A 24,256-nucleotide genomic window follows, 5' to 3' on the forward strand; every position below is an offset into this window, starting at 1 on the left:
GGTCAAGAACAAACGGTCAAGAACAAACGGTCAAGAACAAACGGTCAAGAACAAACGGTCAAGAACAAACGGTCAAGAACAAACGGTCAAGAACAAACGGTCAAGGACAAACGGTTACTTTAACCCTGGAAAAGGCAAGTATATTCTTAACACCTGCAAGATGTGTAGTAGATTGTACATAGCCCATTTCCAGTTTAGCCAGATAGTGACCCAGAAAGATTTCCCGTAGCTGATACTGGCAGAGTTTGCCTTGTCTTTTGCGATATCTGACTCTGCTGTACCCGAGGAAGCTATGCTTTCCAACAGTCCCTCAGGAAAATGTAGCCACCTATTTTCTGTCTTTTCTGTTGAGCTTATTTTCGCTAGCCAGTTAAGGGTCTGTCTCCAAAATGTGCAATGACCGTCACTGTTCGGTGAATCAACGCGGCCGATCAAGAAACGATTTTGAACTGAATTTTCTCAAAATAAACCAGGTCTCACTATTATTGAAATAATGCAACCAACGCGGCTCAGATAATGGCTTCTATGGGGAGAGGATTTACATGCTGTTGGTGTTCAATAGTGTACCATGTTCAAGGTTGATATCAACTTTGTGACACAATTTACCACTCATACATCACCAAAGGTGCTGGAAAGAGAACACTTGACGGATATTATCATATCAGCACGGTATTAGTGGATCATTATAGATAAACCTAAAAGCGCAAAGCTCCTGGAACCACATAGCAGACTCTCGGTTGGTCATATCTTCAATTGTGGCTTTCGGCGCTGGATAATGACACAATCTGATCTGGCAGCCATGTTGCTCCTGGGAATACACTTCAAATCAATTACTGGATCGGGCTTCATGTGGATACGGATATCCTTGATCCGATCGTCGCGTTGGTGTATGTACCGCGTTTGAGGCAACATATTGACATCCACAGTGCTCCTAGGAACGGGTGCTGATAAGTCTAACTCGCGAATAGATAAATGTGAATATACTTTCAAAGGTTGACATGACCGCTTCAGCCCACAACATTTAAAGATCATGATTGTCCTTGTGGTCGATTCTCTCGGGTTTTTCTTTCGCTACAAGATCTTGTCATTACGATACCCTCATTAGGGGAGCCAAGCAATCATGGATTACAAGCCGCCACGGGTATCAAACAGGTCCCTCACCCCATACACAGAAGGTCAAAACGGACATACATGGCAAGCTGGTATCGTCCTTCTAGATACCCTTTCTCGAGGAATCCATCGGCTAACAAACCTGTTCCATGGAGGCAATGAATCGGGTGAAAACTTCAGTCGGGTCGTCGGCCAATTCATCCATGGAGATCGCGGCAACGCAAACCAGATTTCGCAACCGTCCGTTGACCGGTCCCTGCCTGACTCTGTAGCTACCTCTCTTGCTAGCTCAAGAGACTCTAAATCGCCTCAAAGCGGCATGAAGGCTGAGACCCAAGGCCTACCCCCACTGGAAGGGAAAAAGAGAGAAGCCGAATCCTCAACCCTCTCACGAAAACTGGCGACGCAAGAGATGCAACAAAAGAGACTTCCAAGTGTTACAGCAATCAGTACGACGATGATAAACGATACGATTCAATACCTACAAGCGGTATCTGATCACATCTCAGTTTCCGACACCATTTCCTCAAAAGAGTGGGCCAAAATACACCTCGCCACACAATTGCTACTGAGCAGGTACGAAGATATCATCGCGGGGGGGAAAATACAAACACATGCTGTGTTCGATTTTCTTTCTGCACAGACTGAACCAGAAGACAAGTGCCGGAGGTGTGTTGCTGCGGATGAGGAGCGGTTATATGATTGAGAAGCTCCTCGTTCTTCTTAGCTACCGTAAGAACAAACGGTCAAGAACTGAGTAAGGAGCGATGAGCGGCAGACTGCGCAATCTCCAGACCTCCTCCCTTTTCTTTCGCCGCCTTTTTAAATATGCACCCGCTCGTACTGAATATAATTGATGGATACGAATTATCAGAAAAGTTACATATGGACAAAGCTCGTCCCCCGCATTTTGAGTAGGAAGAACGCTCCGGAATCCTTGAATTAGATAGTCCTCAAGGATTCAATCTCTTGAATGTTCACGCAAATGGACATGCCTCTGCAAAGGGCTCGGGTACAAAGAATATTAACCTTCTAGGAAAACAATAAAGCCATGGTGGAATCAGAAAATTAAACAACTGCACGGTCTAACTCCACCCTGGTGAGATTACTAAGTGCTCCCGACTTCGTTTGCAGTGTATCTGGGTAAATGGAGATGGCCAAATCTACCACAGTGGCAACCTTGCTAGCAGTGAGATATTTGGCTGGGAGGCAAATATCTCTATCCCCACTCGGGAAAACATCTTCAGAATAGCTCGGTCCCTGTTGGGTGAGGATTGCAAGCTTTATGAAGCCCACTATCCAGGAATCATTCGAAGACGCCGTCCATTGTTTTGTTGTGGTAATCAACTATACCCCTATCAAAAAAGAGACAAGCCACCTGTCAATCGTGACGCCGTATCCAAAAGTCGATTATCATTCGGCAGTCAACAGTGCTCCAGCCAGGGGTTCTCTAGCAAGGCCCACGACGAGATCTTGTGGAGCGTGAAGGAACAGATGATGATAGCCAGGAGCCTCCTGTGCTTGACCGACCACAGCAACAACCTTCTAAATATTAACCCGCCACTCTCGAACCTACGGGAGTCACGAAGTAGACCTTTGATTTCACGTGTACATGCTGTTTGGGGTCATGGTTGCAGGACAAAACTCCTTGCCATACAGTATATTTGTCTGCAAACCATTCGGGTTTTAGAGGTCTTGCGCTGTAAATGGTAGTGAATATTGTGGTATTGTGGTATTCTTCTATTCCCCATTTTCCGCTGTAACTATCAAGCCCCGCCAGATATCTTCATATGCAGAATCCTTAGAACGTTGTGTACGGCAAACGACGGATGAAACCTTGTCCTTTTCAGAGAGCTTAAGGGTCCATGCCCATCCTTGCTCCTCGCTCGAGATATCGCTGGAGACGAGATCGTGAATCTGGGATGTTTCATAAAATGAATATTGAAATACCGGCTTCCCTTCTCGAAACTCAAAAACCTCCTCTTGTTTATGCTTTGAGAGCAAGATAGACGAGAGAGCGAGCTGACTGAGTATGGTTTGTACATTTAATGTGACCCCAGTGATAAGAACAATGTCGGCATTCGGCAGGACTGTGTGATCGTGAAGACATTCCCTGAACAACGTCCAGGACCCCGCCGGAATTCGGAGAGCATCGCAGATATAAAGAATGACATAGTTCTTTTCAGTAAGCTCATGGAGTTGAGACCCAAGAAGCACTGGCTGTGCATCGTGCTTTTCCCTCATATTTTGGAGCCATGAGTCGCTTTTGAAAATTGAAGACCAGAGTAAGATCCGATTTCGATCAGATCCCCAGGGCTCTTGGCCCAAAGCTGATAAGAGATGGCCATGAGAAATGACTGAACTGTGACAACCAATGAGGTCAAGCAACTCCTTCGGAAGCTTCCGAATATAGGGGTTCGCTTCCGCTATGTTTCCTCGGTTTTCCGATGGGTTGATCTCGGTGTCACATTCAAGCGATCTTTTCATTGGCCTCATAATCTCAGACAGGTAGGAACGTATAGCTACCAACATTGTGATTGATGCTGGTCAAGGGTCAACGCTGGTAAAAGATGGTGATGAATTGTCTCGCGACTTGCATTCAGGGGTGCAAAGATTTTCTCGCTGGCTCCGGTTTCCTGGAAAGAAGCCTAGAAGTTCAACGAGGAAAAGTAGAGAGGACTTGAATCTACCTACTTATAAAGGCGGATTCCGTCCCCTTGTGTGATAAGGAGGAAGGTGCTACAATAGCATCAATCCATGATGACGTGGCCATCGAGCTGTTCCTAGGAGTGATAAAATGGCACGGACCCCGTGTAGGTATTGTGCACACATTACCATACAAAATCTTACCACGTGATGGATTGTGTACTTGTCGTCAGTATCTGAACGGGAGAAGTAATTTATATAACATTCTATAATACGATTAGCGCGATTCAGACTAGGTTTCGAGAAGAATTCTGTGAGAGTAAAGTGGTGAAACTGATTTCGATCCATTCTGTATGCAGGTCAGGACTGAGGGAGACGGCATCTCCGTTCGTCCCCAGCTTCCAATAAACCAGGCGTTACGATACATAAAATGGCACTGACATTTCATTACTTACGCGGTATTCGTTTGACAAGGAGACTGTGGCGGTGCATCTTGTATTGTATTGTAAGGACTGTGTAAAGGTAAGTATCCAGAAACAAGGTTTCAGATTGCGCGCTAAGCGTGGTTCTCCAGGACATTCCGTTATCAATTTGTACTCAATCGGACGTTTGGGTTGCATTCTTGCGTGAGCCGTTATCGTAGAAGAAAGCCCGCACGTTTACTTGCAAGTGTAAACAAGCCTAGCGACGAAGTCTGATTTAGGAGCCAATGAATGAAGTAAACAAGGCATGTTTGAAGCTACTATTGTTTTCAAAGGAGGACAAGAAGAATGGGGTGCGAATTAGCACCTAATGGAATTGCGTGTAAGACATCTCCGCAGACCTATTCTTCGTACGCATCTATAACTGTGAACCTCTTTTCTGGTTTAGTCGACAATCAGAGCCTAGGCAATGGCTGGCGAACAAGCCATGCTTACTCTACAAGTGATATTCTTTAATACGATTCGCCAACAGCTTCATCAATAGTAGGAAAGTGCTAAATCTAGAAGTGTGACTCTTTTCTATCCGTACTTCAACTATCACTATATTCATGTCTTACTCTAAGGATATAGGAATCTCTGCGTAAAGAAAATCAGCCCAGGATCGGCTTCATGGTCCGCGACCAGAGGAATAACCTATAAGCCAGCCTTGATACGTTGCGCCTCAGTGAAGTAACGTATTGAGTGAACCTTCTCTGCATGGCTTTTGAAGGCTCGATGTCCACGAAAAGCAAGTCCGCAAAATTTATCAGGGCATGAGATAAACTGGTCTCTTTTGAAGTTGCGGAGGTGCTTTTCGAAATGTTCTCTGGCCTTCCGTGCTGACGCAAAATAACATTGGTAGTTTGGCTCAAACACGCAGAAGAGACAGTGCCGAGTTGTCAGAGAAATTGGACGGTCTCGTGGTTCGGGAGATGGAGAAAAGCCTTGTTCTGATCCGGTGGGCTCATCTGGCGAGGCTTCCTGGCTTTCGTTGGTGATTGTATCCTGTGCCGACTTTTTGGGAACCAAGTTCTCGGATGGCACCCTTTCGACACGGCCAAGATCAATAAGGGCATTGATTAAGACAACCCTTCGCATGATGTCGTCTTCTTCAGAGAGCTCCTGACATGGGATTTGCATTAAGTCTGCCAGTCGGCGACGTTCTTTGAGGCGATGGACAATTCTTTGGGGCTCGTAAGTATCCTGTTTCATGTCCAATAGCGATGGATCAAGTTGCTTGTTGATTTCCAGAGTATCGATGGTGTCAAAGAACTCATTGCGGGCACCAGTGAATGTTGCTTCCTTCAAATTCTTTTTTGCTGCCCTCAACGCAGCATCCGCCTTCGCTTTAAGCTCTCCAATTTTAGTTCCGCTTGCATTTTTCATGGATCCGTAAAGTTCTTTGGCCTCTTGAGCAAGGGCATCACGCATCTGTTGTAGTTTGAGGATCTCTGGGTGGTTTGAGAGCTTAGTTCTCTTGCTCTCAGGCAGATCATCGTATTTGGACGGAGCCCGAGGGTCAATGTAGCGACTTTGGTGACTAAGGATGTTCATCAATGCGTCTTCCGAGGGAATTCCAAGGAATGAAGCCTGAACATGTGTCTGGACCCTTTCGTTCATATATTTCTGAAATGTGCTGGCATAAACATGGCCCATTACTTGCTGTAGCAAGGGAAGGGATGCGGTTTCTGAACAAATTTTGTATGTCAGTCCTGGAAATCACCAAGGCCAACAGCATCATACTCACTGTCAACTGCCTCGCCAGTACCGCGCCGAAGGTCGTAAGGCTTCATGGCCCTAATCATCCCGACGGACAAGCTCAGCCGCTGCAAATAATAGAGATATGTGTGATATCTAAGTGGTTTCATGGGGTGAGTAGTCATTCCAGAATAATATGAGTCTGGCTGGCGGCAAATTGGCACGTTGAGTTTGTCTTTCTTGAATTTCAGTCTGACGGAACGGCGTGGTGGTGAGACACGAGCCATGAATACATCCTCGACAGAATGTATATTTGCCGAAAATGCGTCGTCAAGGATTGCCATTGTAAGCACAAGGACAATGACGTCGAAGACAGGTTGCTTGACTTCAGACATTAGGAAGATTTTTCTTTCAGAAATATTAGCTTGGCGTAAAACAGAGCCTTGCAATCACTGACCTTTTTGGTTTGGTATGATGACCTTTGGTATGTTTCAAATCAATTTCCATCACAAGGTGGTCACGGAGTCCTCCAGGGTTTGGGAGCAGAATCAAACTAATCTGACCGTAGCATAGCGTTTTCAGGTCATCTTCTCTGAGGTCCCAATCTTCTTCATCTTCCTCATTTTCATCTGCACCACCGAAGAAATGCTGGATATTAGTCCGCTCGTTTTGGTCAACATAAACCAGCGCTCCTGGTCGACTGGCGGTATATGCTGACACCAAAAGGAGGAAAGCGAGTTGGATTATTTGACGACCATCGGGATAGGGAGTTGCGTCTCTCGTCCAATGGTGGTGGAGAACGATATACAAATCATCAACGTTCATCACTGGTTTCTCCCCAACAGACATGTCGAGATTGTAACGTGCGACTAGATGCTCTTTCATATACTATTACATTATTGTCAGAAAGCGAACTTGTGAAAAGGCAAAATCATACTCACATCATTAATATCCTGACAACTCTTCGCATGAAGACTTCGCCCCACAGCTTTGCGGTAGAGCTGGCACCATTGCCTCCAGTTCTCATGTAAGCTACTGAACTTCTTGATCTTGGAGTTGTCAAGAATCCACTCGAGAAAAACCATAACGTCTCCCTTTTGCACTGCAACAAGAAATTGGAGTGGATCTTCCCCTAGATATTCACAGTGCCTGTTGGGGTTAGTTCTCATATCAGGACAAAAGATCAGGCACGTCATTACCTGGTCCATCGTCTTTTGATTTTACCAATGTTGTTCTTGGTTGAAGTAGCATGTCGTTTTTGGATAATGCCATTCTCAAGCTGTTGACGACGTCGTCGGTAATACTCAGGACTATGGGCCTGCTTCTTTCCACTCCCACTGGTATCAAGAATAGACATGGCATGAATTGGAGTAGGAGATAGTGAGAAGACGAGATGGTATAAAAAAGAAAAAGAGAAGAGAAAGAAAACCGTAATGACTGAGATCCAGAGAAGACCTGGGGATTGGAAATTGATGATGCACCTGCAAGTCCTGGGCGAAGTGCTCTGGCAAGCCCATGGGCTGACGGGGGGCAGAGGCTCTTTAAATATTGGAACAGAGGCTTGGGTTGGGGGGAGGGTTCAGCACCTAATATAGGGCCTTTCTATTTTTACAAACAGCGGGTACAATCGGTCAACATGGTGGGCAGAACATTATGACGTCCCTGATTTCCCACCATGAGCACCCTGAGTGAAGGGTGAGCTGATCCCTGAGCAACCATGAGTGCTCAGGGAGCGCTCTCTGAGCACTCAGTGAGCAAATAGTAAGAGTGGGTAAATATAAATCACGTGATGCTTTAATGACTAAGAACTTGGTAAATAGGACGCTTAAAATGGCGTCAAAACTAGCCGTTTTCGGCGCCCAATTTACCGTTACCTAGCGTTGTGGTGTAATCATAGTCGAGTAATTCTACATAATTTGATTGTCATTGCCTTCAGTGTACGTTCGTTTGGTTGGCATAAAGCCGCCCGTTTATCCTGCTTGGTAAACCAGCGATTCCCGTGTGGTTCTGTCGTATGTCATCTCCCCCATGTGCCCCGCTGTGGTTTATACCGCCCGCACTCCTCACACCAACTCCCCGTCAAGCCCGACGTCAAGCCTGATGTCTTAGTATGAACCCCAGTCTGCCAAATTTCCCCTTGCCGGGCTCCTCTAGCCCTCCTGGCTCGCGATCCAAATCTAGTCGCCAGATTACCCGAAATCGCGCGAGCTACAGCTGTCACACTTGTCGCCGACGGAAGGTCAAATGTGACAAGGTATGCGATTCTGCTATGGATTTAGATGTAGCTAATGGATTTCGCCTATCAGATACATCCGATATGTGGAAACTGTGTGAAAAACAACACCGAGTGCATCTACGATGCTTCGGCGCAAAAGGATGAAGATGCGCATGACATCTCTCAGCATACGCACGGAGTCAAGCGAAGGAGAGAAAATGCACAGATATTGGAAGAGGGAGTCGATGAGCTCCAATCGATTTATGGGCACTTGAAACAGGCCGAATCATCGACAAGCGACAAATCCGACCCCCGCGCAATTGAGTCACGATTGGACAAGCTCATGTCGATGATTGAGCGTCTCGGCGGAACGAACCAAGCCCTGGAAGCTGCAGCCGAGAAAGACACGACCCTCGATACGAATGTGGAACCTACAGCATCGAACGATCCACGGCCGAGTCATACGAATGGAAATGTGGCACTATCGCGACCTGCCAGCCCGCGTCGCATCGCGGCAGAATCAAGTGGCGACGAGTTCCCGATCCCGTCAGGCCGAGCTACTGATCTGGTCGACCCGGTTGGTAGTCTGAATTTGGGCCACTTAAGCTTGGAGGATGGTGGAAGATCAAGGTTGGTTGGATTTAATTCTAATCGAGAACTATCTATTGACCCAGGCCAGATATGTCGGCACAACGTATTGGGCTTATATTTCGGATGAAGTATGTTATGAATCAATACTATAGGAGTGAACCCTTTGCAGCTAACTCATATTCAGATCAATGAGCTTAATCAATTGCTGAGAGATCAAAATCGTTCGCATGATCAGCCAGCTCCAGAAAGAAACACACAAACGCCAGACCCAGCTACCAATACACAACAGTCATGGAGGGAGTCAGTAGGCAGCTCAACACCTTCGATGACACCCCGGTCCCGCTCGTTCCAGCAATCTATTATCTTTCCCTCCGGTGATTCGCCGTCAACAAATGAAAAGGTGGTGGAGCCAGAAATGCTTGACCATATTCCAACGAAGAGACAGAGTCACATTCTTTACAAAGGATTTATGTCTGGCATACACGCCATCAGCCCCGTTCTCCACCCTCCAACTATTCTCAAGCTCTACAACTCCTTCTGGGACTGGTATGATTACAGCAGCTATTCAGGTGACCCGTGCCCAAGTCCATCATTCATACCACTGTTGTATGCCATCTGGTATGGCGGCTCGGTCACAATCTCAATTCGAGCAATCAAAGCTGAATTCAATGTATCTTCACGCTTTGCACTCTCAACAATGTATAGCGAAGAGGTCACGCGCTGGTTGACAAAAATATCATTCCCGCGCAGCCCGTCTCTTCAAGGACTTGCGGCCTATCTCATTGTACAGACCATCGTTTCAAAAGAGGAAGAGCCTTTGACGAGCAGTCTATTTGTTAGTCTGGCGATGAGGGTGGCACAGAACATGGGATTACATCGGGATCCAGCTAAGTTTGGCATCAATCCGTGCGAGGCAGAATACCGACGCCGACTATGGTGGCATATTATGCACATGGATGGCGTCGTTGCGATGTCAAGTGGTTTGCCTCCTCTTGTCAGTGATGAAAACTACTGGGATGTGTGCGAGACGAGTGAAATCAAAGATACACTGTTGGACAGCCCAGCGGCCGAGCAGTATGAGAAATCGGTCGCATCTCATGGACGCCAACCTGACAATCCGGACGTTCCCAACCTTTGCGGCGGGCCTTCTATGGTCAATGTGTACTACCTCACCGCAAGGGGGAAATATGCCATGGCCCGTGAGTTTAAATTTTCTTTGAGAGATGCAGCAGCTAATCGATCCCGTTAGGTGCTGTCCGACGGATACTGAAAATACAGCTTGGTATCAAGCCTCTTCTTAGGCAGGACATGGAGGAACTTCGATCTATCCTATTAGAATTACAGCTGAAGCTGAATTCAATAATACAGCGAATTCCAGAGGGCAATCCGCTTGACCATTCTTCGACCTCTGGTCGGGCTCTATCCATGTCCAAGTCCCCTGTGGATGGTCGCTCCTCTGATACAGAGCTTCCAGGCGAGGGACCGACAGGATGTCCGGAACAATACCACTCCCCGGTTCTTGTTTGTTTCCATAAGTGGGCCAGAATCATTCTGTCTTTGTATATTGACAAGGTGCGCTTCCTAAGCTCCATGGTGTTGTCCTTGCTAATCTTGCTCAAGGCCTTTTGTGTTGCCTATCAACCTTTCCTCAAGAACGCTCGCAGCCGCATTTGGCCCGCTGCACGACAGAGGTTCGTTGACACGCCGTTCCAAATTTAGGTTATATTCTGATTGTTATAGTGCACTTCGACATTGTCATGGCTTTATGAAGAAGTTCATTCAACTCGCAACTGATCCTGATTTCCAGCCCTTCCAGTGGAGCTGGCCCGGGTAAGTTCCCTTTTATAAGGTTGACCAATATTTACACTAACCTTCTTCCAAGCAACCATCAACCTATGCATGCCACTATGTATGATTCACCTTCTACCTTGATGTCGCTCATCACGCTAACGGAGTATAGGATCATGCTTATTGATTTGTACGAGCGACCTCATAGCCCGGAGGCATCAAAATCACGCGCATTAATCGACCGCATACTTGCTCTATCTGGTCCAGATGGAGGAGTCGTAGGGGGTGAGGACGGTGTATCGACCCAACGACCATTAAAGGATGGAGGCCGTGAAGCCTGGGATATGATCCGTCGCCTTCGTCAAAAGGCCTGGCAAAAGGCGGGACTTAATCCTCAAATGCTCTGGACTGAGCAGGATCAAATCCAAGCCGGTGTTTCCTCACCGGCCGGTGACCCTCATGTTGATGGTCCGCTCTACGCTTCCCATTCTGGATCTCCAGCAGCGCCAAGACCAGCTTCTCGGGCTGCTCCAGCACATGACCCTAAAGTCAACGATTTCAACAAAACATTTTACAACATCACTCGCTCTCACAATCTGTCGAATCTCACCTCTGCCTCTCCCCGACCCAGTCCCTTGCGGTATTCACAGAAACCCCAGGACAAACCCTTACCTTCCTTCAACACACAATACGATCCGAAATCTACACCCAGTCCCATGCTACCCCCTACAGCTCGTCCATATATCCCCTCATCCTCGCCAGAACTGGCATCATTCCAGGATGTGTCTCCGCCAATCCAGGCTCAGCCGCCTTCCGCCTCGACTATCCCCCTACAGCAAGACCAACAGCCACTTTCAAACCTCGCCCCTTCACCCGCCATACCCTTCATGGATACATCCCCTCTAAATCCCATGCCTCTAGGCGACTCTACCCCACCTTCCATGGTCGATCCCAACCTCAACTTCGATTGGGACCAATGGGATGCGGTCTTCGGACAACATCTCCCCGTAGCAGATGATCTCATGGAACTAGATCCCGTTGCGGGCCTTGACTTTGCCAACTTTGGGAACGCATCAAATACTAATAATGCTTCCAGCGGGGATATGGCCGATATCTATCCCAATGGTCTTCCACCTGTACCTTCTCCAAGTGAGATGAATTTCCCCCCGTCCTGGAACGGCAACGGTGCTAGCAGCATGGAGAACTCGAATGGTTGGTCGGGCTACTGATCATACGACTTATACATAGATATAATTGACATGCTTGTAATGTTATGTACCTATCTATAGTTGTTTCTAAATACTTAATGGTACGATATGTGAATTCTCTGTGCACGGTAATGTTTTTATCGCAAATTAAGTAGTATACCGATCCATAGAGACTACAAGTGGGTGGCTCTGTGGTCTATGCGTTCGCTGTTTGGTACCACCTGATCAGTTTCCGGGGATTGGCAAGAATTATCAGGGGTTTCTGGGGCTATCTCCACCATGCAATCCTCGGTCAGATTCAATCATTGGTGACGATGAGAAGCCCAATGACCGTATGTCGATACTTTACTGTCTGATTGGTACACCGAGGGGACTATAAAGCTAAGGAATGGAATAAAAGTACGTAGGAACTCCAAAATTGAAGACGTAAGTAGATGATGAATTCATGAGGCGTAACTCTTGACCCAATGGATCACTCAATCAGGATATAAAGAACATGAGAGCATTATAGAGCAGACACAGACCCAAGATGGGTATGTAGTTGCTTTGCGTCTGGTCTGGAAGTCTCACTCTTCCCTGCAAGGTATTTGTTCGTGAGATGCATTTCTTTTTATTGCCGCCTGCATTAGATCCATAACTATCTAGACCTTCTCCTCGCGGAGACCGTCGGCCCAGACGGTAGCGTAAGGGGTGACACCATCCTCACGGAAATCGATGAGGACGTACATGGCATCACCGTTCATGGACTCGCCCATGAGGAGATCGTAGTTGTCGTAGTTGGAGGTGAGCTTCTTCATGGCAACCTTGACCTTTTCCTGCCAGGCCTTGAGCTCGTCGTCGGACTTGGTCTCGGCGACACGCTTGTTGAGCTTCTTAATGTAAGCTGTAAAGAGTGTGAATTAGCCATCTGTAAGGGTAATGGAGAAAAAGGTGAGCATACCCTTCAGGTGAGACTTGTAGCTTTCCTTGGAGGGCTTAAGACCCTCCTCGGGCTTGAGCCAGACGAGACGGAACTGGTCCTCGATATCGTGGACCATGACGGCCTCACCCTCACCACCCTCTTCCTCGGCATCCTCGGCGGAGGGGTTGGCACCCTCGAGAGCGAAGTCCTCGTTCTTCTTCTTCAGGTACTTGCGGCAGTCAGCCTCCCACAGGATGTCGCAGTCCTTGGCGGGAACGAGGTTGAAGGTATCGGAGATGAGCTCGTCACCGGAGACAATATCCTAGATGCATTGTTAGATTGAAAGGGATCCAGAGTCGCTTGCGAACATACCTTGTAGATAATCATTTTGGCGGTAGAAGAGACGTCTCAAAAAAAATTAGAAAGAGAAGGAAAATTGGCGCTGGAGGAAGAAGAAAGAAAAATAAAGGAGGGGAAGAAGTTTTTTTTAGTGGCGGAGTGGGGGAATTTGACTTGTTTGCTTCTCTCCCAAAGGGGTCTGGCCACCGCCTTAGCGCCTGATTACTATTTGTTGATGTCTTGGGTGTTTTAGGCGGGAAGTAAATAGTTGTAAAGAGGGGATTGGTTTCAATTACTTTCTCTCCCTTCTCGTGTTCAATTTTTGATGTACTTTAATGCAGTAAATTGAGTGCTTTGAGCGTTGGATGATCTGCCAACCCCCCGGGGAACTATAGATCTGAGTCAGCAATCAATCTCTTACCATACCATACCGTATCTGCTCCTCTCTGCCACTGAAGAACTCATCGATAATCGTCCTGTACCGTCACCCTTGTCCGTTTCCGTCTGGCGCCACCCGTCACATCCGTCTCCTGATCGAACTCGCGATCTTTTATCTTTTTATCACCTTCCTTTCCTTTCCTTCATTCTTATTGTCTTACACTTATACAGCCTCTCTAATCCTCGATTGGGCACTTTTGCGTCGTTGCGTCGCGCCTGCTGCTCCTGTCAGCCCCGGACTTCCGCGGAAGTTGCTGGCATCCACTCTCTTTGCTTTCTTTTGACTCCACCTCTTTCAATCTTCGTCTCGAGACCTCTTCGACTTCGACCTCGCTAGCCAGCTTAAGGCATATTCCGCCATCATCATGGCCGTAAACGCTTCCGTCGCGTTCGACCTCCCTCCTTTGCCAGCCTATACACTCAAAGCGCGAGAGAACCTGCTTGATCCGATTCCCGATAATGTTCTTGCGTTGCTCTTACCCATCATCGCCTATTGGGGCATGTCCATGATCTATCACTATCTGGATGTTAATGAATACTTTGTTGAATACCGACTCCACACCCCCGCAGAGGTCTTGAAGCGGAATCGCGTGACTCGGTGGGAAGTTGTTCGTGATGTCGTATTGCAACAAATCATCCAGACCGTGGCAGGTCTTGCGGTAGTATATTTCGATGCAGAGGAGACTGTTGGAAGAGAAGAGCACGATGTGGCCGTGTGGGCACAGCGATTGCGGATTGCCCAGAAGGCTCTCCCATCATTGTTGGCTCTTGTTGGAGTGGATGCAGTTGGCCTTGCCAAGTCTGTGTCCCAAAGCGGCCACACGATTCTCGCCGGAGCTTTGGCCGGTGGTTCCTACCCAAGTGCGACACAGTCGCAGATTCTCGAGAATGGAGCTGAAGTTCTCGCCCCCGCTTTCATGGGCTGGGAACTTGCAGTTGCAGGCTTCATCTACTGGTACTTCGTGCCGGCTCTGCAGTTTATGCTTGCCGTCTCTATCGTGGATACTTGGCAGTACTTCCTCCACCGGGCCATGCATTTGAACCGGTGGTTGTATGGTGGGTTTGATCATTCGAAGACTATTACTTATCTCTTATCTAACCGCCACAGTGACCTTTCACTCCCGTCATCACCGTCTCTATGTTCCATATGCCTTCGGTGCTCTCTACAACCACCCGGTTGAGGGATTCCTCCTGGACACGGCTGGCACTGGAATTGGATTTTTGGTTTCCGGCATGACTAACCGCCAGGCCATGTGGTTCTTCACCTTCTCGACTATTAAGACTGTCGATGATCACTGTGGCTATGCCTTCCCCTGGGATCCATTGCAGCATTTCACCTCCAACAACGCCGCTTACCATGACATCCACCACCAAAGCTGGGGTATCAAGACCAATTTCTCCCAGCCTTTCTTCATCTTCTGGGATCGTCTTCTTGGCACCCAGTGGACTGGTGAGGTTAAGCTGCGTTACGAGAGAGCCCGTGAGAATGCCCAAAAGCAGGTGGACTTTGATGCTACCCAGACACCTGAAGCCGCTCCTGCTGTGACGGTTACAGAGGACCGCGAACACGAGCGCGTGATTGTCTCGCCCGAGGGGCCCGCGACCCGCACCCGTCTGCGCCGAAAGACTGTCGATAGTCTCAAGGGCCCAAGTCATGGGGTTCCTGGAAGTGTTCTCCACAACTAAAGCCGTCATGAATGAAGCACGTGTCACTTTTTTATGCATCCCCAATCCCGTTCCTGGAGCTGCTGGTCGTCTCCGCCAGACTATGGGGCTTTCCGTCATTTTTGTATAAGGGGTTTTGGATCCCAATGTATTAATACTTTCAGAATGTGCCGGTCAATGCTTTGTACATGGTTTGCTTTACGAGCTACTGTCAATAATGTCTATTCATTTGCCATCTACGTTGGTTCTTCATTGGTGTTGTGTGAGATCGTTCAATTTGCAAAAAGTTACTAGGCAACAAAGGAAAGGGGAAAACAGAAAACAAGAACTAACGAGCAGATAAACGCAGAAGAGACAAATTATTCCATCTGGGCGATAATCCCGGTACATATAAAAGAAAAGACAAGAAAGAAAACCTCGAGAGTGAATATCAACTCTTCACCTCTTATTCGCCTCGCCACACACCATAGACCAGACGGTCATCGCGTCAGACTCGCACTTCGACATGTGCCTTTCATGAGCCTCCCAATCCACAATTTCGTCGTCAACCCACTCGCTTTCCTCAGAATAGACCGACGGAGTATACTCAGATGCGGTGTACTGATGGGCTACCGGCACCTCGACCGAATTGGAAACTTGACGATCATTGTGGCCTGTTGCCAAACGCTCCGCTCTTCGTTTGTACGGATTCGTTCCCATGTTTCGATACATATCAATCAGCTTATCTACTTCATCTGGAGGTCCCATGGCAGAGCTTGGTGGCGGTGATGGGACACGCTTCCGGCGGAGCTCTGTCGTGCTGTGCCCATGGGATCGAGAACTGCTAGGGCCAGCCTCCGAACTTTTAGTGCCATGGCGCGAGCGTGAGATATCTCGATGAATTACGGAGTCTTGCCTCCGACGTGAAGAACTGGAATTTTTCGGCCGGGTCGAGCTCCCTTGATGCATGCTGTGCGCTCCAATGTTTGTTTCAGCGCGTCTAATTGAAGACGGGCCTCCTGAATCATACTGTTGAGAAGGGTGACGCAATGCGATTTCTGGCGGTGTCTGGACATAGTCCTTCCTTGGATCATACTTACTATCCGACCTCCTAGGGTGACCACTACCGTGCCTGGATCGTTTGTTGTTGGCATCATTGTACCATGCCTTGATACACTTCTTGCGGGTGTCATTCAAGATGAACGCAAACTGGCTGGAAGTTCTATACAACTCGTCACACTCAGGAAACTGGTCAATGCAAAGGTCCACAAAAAAATTGAGTCTTGAGTGATGACGCTTGCGGGTTCGAGCTAGCTGAGAAACACGAATGCTGCGTAACGCAGCCTTATTATTTGTGACTCGACCTACCATGCATGCATGACAGCAGTTCTCCTGGTAGGGCCAGAACCCTGCACTACGCTCTTTTGTCCACATACCCTTGGTGCCGCGCAACTTCGATAAAATGAGTTGATCAAGCGGTCTGAGCAGGTGCGGGTACCGGTCATACCTGAGCATATGGAACTCGACCTCCCTCTTGATCAATTCCAAAATATTGCAAATGACATCCGAATTGACTCCATAGTGCAGTCGGCACATGTCTTTATTCGAACTTGCAAAGCGTTCACGGCGTACCCGCTTAGGCAGGTCGGCGATTTTCTTCTTGGTGGATTCATCATGCTTCGTGGTCCTAGTTGTATCAGTATGAAGCACATTTATCAGCTTTCTCAGTTCTTCCTTTGTCAGGTCAATGACATATCGCGGGTGTCTACCTCCTGAGGGTCGGGGTCCATAACCACTGACTGAATGTCTCCGATGTCCGTCCTTACCGTGCCTGTCTTCATCGTTTGGGTTGGGTGGAAGGGTCGCATCGGCGCGGCCCTTGAAGTAGTCGGGAACGCGAAACTTAGGCATGAGGTTTGAGTTTTGGGATGAATGTATTGTTCTAACTTGGTAAAACTTGGTATTTTTTGGGTGGTAGAGGAAGAGATATCGGACTTGGGCCTGCTATTTATCTATCAACTACTGGCACTACAAAGATGTTTTCTTTCATCTGTGATAGATCTTTGGCAGGTTGCAAATTATGTTTAGCCCTAAGGAGACAAATATGGTTCCTTCTGATCTTTTTTTTGTCTAACGGACAAAGCCATTGATGGCATCATATGGCTCTTTGCTCCCTTAGACATTGTTTCTTTGTTATTAACTCAACCGACAGAGGACCTTCTGGCAGTGGCTTAGTGGAAATAGTTGAGAAAAAAGAAGACCATGAAAAGCCATTGTTATTAATTCGAAGTCTGAAAGAGCCTGTTTAACCTTTTTATCGGATCACTAGTGTCGGTGCCCTTGTTTTCGTAGTATCAATGTCTTGACCAATATATCATGGACATGAAAACACCTTTTAATCCCATGTCCACCCAATACTTGATTTGAGAATAATCTGTAGACTACGATTTGAGCCATGAATAAAGCATACATCTCGAACGCAAACAGAGAATCATGAAACTTGTTACGTGGGTTTACATAGCAATCAATGTCAACAGGCGTTGCCTTGTTAGACACTTGCCCTTGTCAACAGTTGATCTGTAGGCGCTGTACCATATGTAACAAAGATCAATGAAATCGAACATATACATTTGATATTTTAAAGTCCCATTAAGCGAGCATTTTGCATAGTACTAGAAATATAGCTCACATATTAATATTATTTCCTTATCGGTACGAGATCGTAGCGGAGGGTCAAGCCACGGCTGGAATGCAGACCTATGATAAGCTTATAACACAGCCCCAAAAGGCTTACTCTGTTTGGAACTATAGATGAACTCAAATCAGTAAACAGTCAAATAATAGTGGAATATAATTGATATGTTCGACGTGTACTCTATAAAATAATCTTCGATCACATGGGAAGATGCGTCACAATAGTATCACATGACAGAGAATTAGGTTACCTCGAAATCAACTGTCTCACTGTCTCGCTGTCTCGTCACTCAGTGTCACAGTCCCCTGGCGACGTTTCACTATGACCTGCCCAGGTGAGGAAGGTACACCGTTGCCCTATACCGCATCGCCTGCGAGATTACTATGGAGCGACTTGGTTCTCTTCGTCGACAAGATCTGGGCGCTACCAGGGATCTTCCTGCCCTTGCATCTAGGTCACACCGGCCCGTGGGATGAGTTCTATCCGTCGTTGCGCAATGGATTCATTGTGGTGATACACATATTTCTTATGATTTACCAGGTTGCGATTCTGGTATCGCTGCCAGTCATGGTTCTATTCATGATCCCCGCTCTTTGGATTCTGGTGTATTTCACTGGTGCACTGTTAATCAACTATGTGATTGTCATGGTTGGGCTGAATGGTTTTCGGCGAATCCTGGTGTCACAAGTGCCTGTTGCTGAACGGCCGGGTCATGACCGGGAGTGTTGGTTCTACATAAATGGGATTGCAGCTGGGTGAGCTACTCCTTTTGGCAGTTTCTTTTACTCATTGACTCACTTCAATATAGGAGTGTATGGGTTCAGATGAATGTTGATCAACTGTCCAGCACCTTTGGGAGAAGGATAATCGGTATACATAACCGCACGTAAGTGATATTTGATCTCGAGGAAGGACAAAATACTAACAGAAATCTAGCGCCGGTATTGTCTTTGATATGATTGAATGTCTCATTCAGCGAGACTTTTCCTATGCAACGGGTGATATCCGAGACTCGTATGCCTTGATAAAGCAGGCTTTGTTAAACCCGGAATGTGACAAAGTGGTCCTACTTCTTCACAGCCAAGGCGGCATCGAAGGAGGTCTCGTCATGGATTGGCTTTTGGGTGAGTTTCCCCATGACCTCCTCTGTCAGTTAGAGGTTTTCACATTTGGATCTGCTGCAAATCACTTCAACGCTCCCCGGTGGACGAAGTTGGCAACATCTGACAAGGTCTCAACGACCGATCTGGTGCATCAACATGGCAACTCAATCGGCTACATTGAACACTACGCTAATGCAGCTGATATTGTGGCCTTGGGAGGCGTGCTTCATTTTGTGGACATTCCAAATCGATTCATGGGCCGCTTGTTTGTTCGTCCAAGCTCGGGTCATCTACTGAACCAGCATTACCTGGACAACATGTTTACCCTGGGCCCTGATCACAGAGTGCTTGAGTCAAATCAGTTCATGGATATGGAGGTCGAGCCTTGTGCCTCTGGGATCAATTCATACCTTGATTCTTCGCATAGAGTCAAGTATCGACCAATAGCCCGAGACAAGGGTTTCCTTACTGCCTTGAGCCAGCAAATGCAAACAAATGGCATAGACAGAGTACTTCGTGTGAAGGATTTTAGCCGGCTTTGGCAGTACAGAAATGGAGAATCGCCTGAAGTACATGTACGCAGAAACACTGAGTGATGAAAGTCTCGAGCCATTTCGGTATTAGGTACATAGTGACACTCTCTAGCAAACACGTCTACCCCAAACTCCCAGCCTTGTCACATCCAGACCCGCACATTAGAGTCTGCACTGCCAATCGCAAGCACATGAGAAGTTCCTCCAGACCGTAATAAACTAGGGCCCCAACGGATACAGCTCAAGAACTGCGTAGAGGTTCCTCTGACTGTCTTCACCAACCGCCCATCTTGGGACAAATCCCAGCATCGAATGGTATTATCGTCACTGACACTAATCAGATACTTTCCATGGAAGGCCAGCCCACGAATCCAAGTATCATGGCCTGCCAATGTCTTTATGAGCTGCCCTCGTTCATTCCACAACTTGATGGTGCTGTCCCTAGACCCGGTTGCAACAAACAACCCTTCTTCGTGCGACTTCTTGGGCACCAAAGCAGCAAGATACTCAAGGCTTGCAGCTGGCGCAACAACACAGCATTCAATCTTGTTCTCGTGCCCCAATAACCGTGCCACAGCGTCTCCCGACGAAACTTCCCAGATGGTAGCCGCTCGATCATTGCCCGCAGAGACAACATAACGCCCATCTAGAGATGGCGCAATGTCTCTGATCCACTCACCCTGTGAGTCTATTGTCCTAACGCAATACCCAGTCAACATATCCCAAATGCGAATCGATGCATCCCGACTAGCAGAAACCAACAAGTTCCCATTCGGAGTCAAGAACCGCACAGCAGAAACAGAATGGTCATGGCCACACAGCGTGCGAACATTAGCATACTCATTGCTCGGATCCCAGATCTTAATAGTGAGATCACTCGAGCAAGACGCCAGTCGTATCTGGTCCTTGGGACCTCCATACTCCAGTCCCAGAACTGGTCGCCTGTGACCTTTGAGCGTCCGCTCCAGCTGGCCATACTCCCAGTCCCAGATCTTGATGGTACAGTCTTCAGATCCAGATGCCAAAGACGAATAAACCGGGTGAAAAGCCATACATGTGATGCCGTCCCGATGAGATTGGAGTGCATGTCTTGGCTGGGCATCTGGGAGCCAGTTGGTCGAGTCATGATGGGACCTGACAGTCACAGCGGATTGGAGTTGAGTTTCTAGCTTTGCATTGGTGGCTTCCAGCTCTTGTATCTATATCTATGTCAATATGCATTCTGGGTCAGGTGTATGAAGAGATATCGCACCCGCCTGTTCAAGCGCATGATGGACGTCCACTTGCGTTCTAAGAGCCCCTCGTACTTCTTGCGAGTGGCATCGTCGAAAGTTCCATCGATGAAGAGTTCCCCTTGTAAGATAGCTGTGCTCTTCACGTTGATCGATGATAGGTATGCGATAATGGCTTTGTGGCTAGATGAGGGTTAGACAGTACTCGTGAGAATAGCAGGGCTCTTACAGTTCTCCTGCTTGTCTGGGAGTAAGAAGTTGGCTCATGTTGTTTCAAACTGATGTCAAGGGAATGTGATTTCCGGGAACGCGACGTGTTGGTACTGGTGATATAATCTACAGCCCCTTGCAGTCAATAGCTTTGTCCTTGTCTGTGGTTGGGGAGGCTGATGTACAGGAGGTTGGGCACGCAAAGCAAACACTTTGTGGCAAAGAGGTTTTAGTATTTATGGGCTGCCATGATCTACAAATAGAATGTCTATTGGGCATGGATTTATGAAATGTACAAGATCGGCTCTGATGTACACCAGCGGAGCATGTAGAACCCCAATGGTCAGATCGTAGATCTGTGGTATCAGGGAATAAGTATCCTCGGGTGCATAAAATATAAAAGTGAAAAAAGCAACGCCCATCGCCGTACAATGCAAGTGGAACACAGAAAAGGACCAAAATGCCGAATCACGCCTTGCCCTTCTTCTTTTCCTTCTTTTTCTTATCGGCGCCGCCAGCACCGCTTGGGCCTGCAGGCTCGCCGCCACCCAGACCCAACATGCTCAGATCTGGCATTCCAGGCATAGAAGGCATACCAGGCATTCCCTGCATGTTCTGCATCTCGGCCATCGCATCCTTGAGCGGGTTATCGCTGACGCCACCGCCGCTGTAGGCGGGGGAGTGAATCGGCAGGATCTTTCCAATCTTCCAACCCCGCGGGGCGGCCGGGGCAGCGGGAAGCTTCTCAGGCATGGGCAGACCACGGATGCGTAACCGGTAGGGGGACTGATCGGTCGTCGGGTGGGCCTTGAGGTACTGCGCAACGAGAATGTAAAGGTGGTGCTCTAAGCGAATAAAGTCAGCATATCTTCCCACGCAAAGATGTTTTCCAATTCATCAATCTGGCCACGTACTGTTCTTGATCTTGGAGTTGGCCAGCTGGCCATCCTCATTCTTAACCTGCACACGCACACGACCGGGGTTCGCCCAATCCTTAGGATGCAGCTTCTCCGGCTCCAAGCCAGCATTCAAACCAAGCATCTGAACAGCATCGACAATATCTCTAGCAAGAGGATTTTCCACCGCAAGCTCAGCGCCCACTTTGCGGCCCTCGGCGCGCGATCGGGTCTTGTCGAAGTAAACGGGGTACAGGCATGAGAAATGTCTTGGGATCTCGCGCTGTGGTTCAGGAGCTTGCATTTGAGGCATTTGCATCTGGGGTTGAGCTTGCGGTTGGGGTGCTGGAGCCCGGTTTGGGATGTTTGCGGGCGAGATGATGGCATTGGCGGGGAGGTCGCTGTCGCTGTCGTACTCGGGGGCGACCTCCTCAGGGTCGGAGTCGGAGACTTCCTCAACGCGAGCGTGCGACATGTTGGCTGAATGGATTGGAACTGATGTCTGGGGAAGATCGTGGCCAGTGGCAGAATCGAAAGTTGTGTGCGGAGGGGGGGCGAGTGACCGCCTTGGGAGTTCACTCGACATCACGTCTACTTGGCTATGTTGGAATCTCTGCCGTTTCTTTCCATACGTGTTACACGTGTTGTTCCAGTTTCATACTAACTATATCTTATTGAAATGTCAATGCCCAAGTTTAAGCGGGCGGCATGTCAATATCAACTATATGATCTCCAAACCATAGCCCAAACACTACGAATTGTTGACATCAAAGAGAAAAAAGAGTTAAGAGTGTTACATTACGACACTCTCTTCTGTCTATTACTGGCGATTACTGGTTTGCAAGGGTAACGCCAGGAAATTGGGCAGCGAAACTGTCGTTGATGTTGGCTGTTACCCACATTAGCAAGGAACTGTATACTTTTAAGATCAAACTTGCCAATCTTTGCACGTTCCGGGTCAATAAATTGATTCAACTTGTCGGACAGCAGATTCAAAGCCGGACCGAGGACGTCTCTGAGCAAGCGGCTCCTCAGAAAATCTGACACGACAGCGAGAATGAGTTGGTAGAAAAAGCATGAGCGCCCCTTAGGGTTGAGCAAGCCGAAGATGTTGTATGCACCGCCGGTAATGTTACCAGGTCTATACCAGTGAAGGAGTCCACGGTGCCAATGTTTCCACCGACAAGCACAGGCTCTGGCACTGTTTTGATAATTTGGAGATCCGTCGCGAATGAAACAGGCGAAAACTAGTCCAATTCTCCACGGGGTCGGCGGTACCAGTTGTCAGGGATACGTGTCGTAGCCTGGAATATAGATCAACGTGCCATTCTCATCCTCCTTGATAGAGAAGAAATGATTTGAGGGTTTCTTTATCCAGGATGCCGTAGGGGTGTTCCTCGGAGTGACTAGACATCAAGGCAGCTACATGGGGGACAAGTATCAGTACATGCATCTCTCGAATGTCACGCCATCTTACGAATGAATGTATGCACCGCGTTGGAGACTGCAACTCCAGCGAACAGCACCGAGAAAAAGTACGGATTGTTCTCCTTCGAAAGGTTAAGAGTGTATTGACGGTGTTTGGTTCTTTGCCATCTGTTAGTTCATTCATTATATAGTGACTGCCCTGGTTGACTCACAGCACATCCAAGTTGTAGTTTGGAACACCGTCATCGTTGGCAAGATCGTAGAGAGCCTTGAAGGTATCGGTCCGGAGTGTTGTAACATCTCCATCAGGTAATAGGCTTGGTGCTGTCAGAATTCTTCTCTGGTTTTATTGTGCATAGTACTATCAAGCTCACCCCCCAAGCCTGAGCGCAAGTCCGTAGGCCTCGTTGGGACCTATTGCTCCTTCCGGGGAACTAACGACACCGGACCTCGTAATCATTAGCCTTAATGATTTGAGAATCATGGAGATTTTACATTGTACGCCTATCATAATATCCGTAGTTGGCGAGGACATTGAGGCCGGGACAAGGACCACGGCTGCACAAATTAGTATGCAATTCCGTAGTCATAATACCGTAGATGTCTTCACTCACATATCATGCGGACCCAGGGCCTGCCATGTATGGTCTCCAGTAACATCAAGGAGCTAGGACTCAGCATCAAACCCCCAATCACGTTTCTCTACCCGAGGAGTTCCCTCCTGGGGGCGTGCTCTTTGATCCGTTTCAGGATGTCGTTCAATTTCTCATGGGAGATTTCCGGGGTGTTGCCAAATAGCACAATTCCGCGCAAGGGGACAGAGGGCAGTAGAGAACCTGGCAACCATCGTAAAGAGGAGTAAGAGTCATGAAATCATACTGGTGAGGCCTCGGTCAATGTCTTTGTGGCAATTAGGGTAATAAAGAGCTGCACTTGTCTGTTGTCTTCTGGGCGATTCGGCCTCGACTTCGCATCTTGCTTGGGCCGCAATCCAGCTACACTACATGTGTTCTGTAATCCTAGGACTCTACAACGACGATCTATATGGAGCGAGTGCGAGAGCGAGAATCAATGACTGCCATTATAGAATCTAGATGCAATACTGTGAGGGGTGAGTTCC

General features: G+C 47.9%; 11 protein-coding genes across 11 annotated transcripts; 5 read left to right on the forward strand and 6 right to left on the reverse strand.

Moving 5' to 3' along the window:
• Positions 1-7: 7 nt before the first annotated feature.
• Positions 8-121, forward strand: PENARI_c010G00011 (uncharacterized protein; the record flags this gene model as incomplete). The annotated part of the gene is made up of 1 exon (XM_022632086.1): positions 8-121. A coding segment is annotated over one exon (114 nt), but the record flags the coding sequence as incomplete, so codon positions are not given.
• A 999-nt stretch (positions 122-1,120) lies between these two features.
• Positions 1,121-1,871, forward strand: PENARI_c010G05482 (uncharacterized protein; the record flags this gene model as incomplete). Its single annotated transcript, XM_022632254.1, has 2 exons — positions 1,121-1,686; positions 1,754-1,871. The coding sequence occupies 2 exons, from the start codon at positions 1,121-1,123 to the stop codon at positions 1,869-1,871; spliced, it is 684 nt and encodes a 227-aa protein (XP_022488035.1).
• A 3,000-nt stretch (positions 1,872-4,871) lies between these two features.
• Positions 4,872-7,272, reverse strand: PENARI_c010G04467 (uncharacterized protein; the record flags this gene model as incomplete). Its single annotated transcript, XM_022632218.1, has 5 exons — positions 4,872-5,905; positions 5,965-6,323; positions 6,373-6,803; positions 6,857-7,064; positions 7,115-7,272. The coding sequence occupies 5 exons, from the start codon at positions 7,270-7,272 to the stop codon at positions 4,872-4,874; spliced, it is 2,190 nt and encodes a 729-aa protein (XP_022487897.1).
• Positions 7,273-7,632: 360 nt separating this feature from the next.
• PENARI_c010G11794 (putative C6 transcription factor) lies at positions 7,633-11,738 on the forward strand (the record flags this gene model as incomplete). The annotated part of the gene is made up of 9 exons (XM_022632436.1): positions 7,633-7,676; positions 8,025-8,169; positions 8,222-8,707; positions 8,805-8,849; positions 8,906-9,920; positions 9,971-10,412; positions 10,462-10,551; positions 10,604-10,630; positions 10,682-11,738. 9 exons carry the CDS (start codon positions 7,633-7,635, stop codon positions 11,736-11,738), a joined length of 3,351 nt encoding a protein of 1,116 aa, XP_022487928.1.
• Positions 11,739-12,358: 620 nt separating this feature from the next.
• On the reverse strand, positions 12,359-13,005 carry PENARI_c010G00678 (translationally-controlled tumor protein; the record flags this gene model as incomplete). The annotated part of the gene is made up of 3 exons (XM_022632110.1): positions 12,359-12,600; positions 12,658-12,940; positions 12,991-13,005. The coding sequence occupies 3 exons, from the start codon at positions 13,003-13,005 to the stop codon at positions 12,359-12,361; spliced, it is 540 nt and encodes a 179-aa protein (XP_022487761.1).
• A 755-nt stretch (positions 13,006-13,760) lies between these two features.
• sur2 (sphingosine hydroxylase) lies at positions 13,761-15,081 on the forward strand (the record flags this gene model as incomplete). The annotated part of the gene is made up of 2 exons (XM_022632228.1): positions 13,761-14,451; positions 14,504-15,081. The coding sequence occupies 2 exons, from the start codon at positions 13,761-13,763 to the stop codon at positions 15,079-15,081; spliced, it is 1,269 nt and encodes a 422-aa protein (XP_022487971.1).
• Positions 15,082-15,498: 417 nt separating this feature from the next.
• Positions 15,499-16,950, reverse strand: PENARI_c010G10985 (uncharacterized protein; the record flags this gene model as incomplete). The annotated part of the gene is made up of 1 exon (XM_022632415.1): positions 15,499-16,950. One exon carries the CDS (start codon positions 16,948-16,950, stop codon positions 15,499-15,501), a length of 1,452 nt encoding a protein of 483 aa, XP_022487979.1.
• Positions 16,951-18,055: 1,105 nt separating this feature from the next.
• Positions 18,056-19,433, forward strand: PENARI_c010G11975 (uncharacterized protein; the record flags this gene model as incomplete). Its single annotated transcript, XM_022632440.1, has 3 exons — positions 18,056-18,489; positions 18,543-18,620; positions 18,671-19,433. The coding sequence occupies 3 exons, from the start codon at positions 18,056-18,058 to the stop codon at positions 19,431-19,433; spliced, it is 1,275 nt and encodes a 424-aa protein (XP_022488029.1).
• An 80-nt stretch (positions 19,434-19,513) lies between these two features.
• Positions 19,514-20,869, reverse strand: PENARI_c010G03880 (WD40 repeat domain-containing protein; the record flags this gene model as incomplete). Its single annotated transcript, XM_022632205.1, has 3 exons — positions 19,514-20,569; positions 20,623-20,785; positions 20,832-20,869. 3 exons carry the CDS (start codon positions 20,867-20,869, stop codon positions 19,514-19,516), a joined length of 1,257 nt encoding a protein of 418 aa, XP_022487851.1.
• A 411-nt stretch (positions 20,870-21,280) lies between these two features.
• Positions 21,281-22,183, reverse strand: PENARI_c010G12289 (RNA-binding signal recognition particle subunit SEC65; the record flags this gene model as incomplete). Its single annotated transcript, XM_022632452.1, has 2 exons — positions 21,281-21,657; positions 21,727-22,183. 2 exons carry the CDS (start codon positions 22,181-22,183, stop codon positions 21,281-21,283), a joined length of 834 nt encoding a protein of 277 aa, XP_022487820.1.
• Positions 22,184-22,538: 355 nt separating this feature from the next.
• PENARI_c010G05170 (uncharacterized protein) lies at positions 22,539-23,757 on the reverse strand (the record flags this gene model as incomplete). The annotated part of the gene is made up of 7 exons (XM_022632240.1): positions 22,539-22,597; positions 22,629-22,849; positions 23,003-23,114; positions 23,186-23,295; positions 23,349-23,453; positions 23,511-23,694; positions 23,751-23,757. The coding sequence occupies 7 exons, from the start codon at positions 23,755-23,757 to the stop codon at positions 22,539-22,541; spliced, it is 798 nt and encodes a 265-aa protein (XP_022488014.1).
• Between the last annotated feature and the right edge of the window lie 499 nt (positions 23,758-24,256).

Source organism: Penicillium arizonense, assembly GCF_001773325.1.
Source record: "Penicillium arizonense strain CBS 141311 chromosome Unknown PENARI_contig010, whole genome shotgun sequence".
Lineage (NCBI taxonomy): Eukaryota > Fungi > Ascomycota > Eurotiomycetes > Eurotiales > Aspergillaceae > Penicillium > Penicillium arizonense.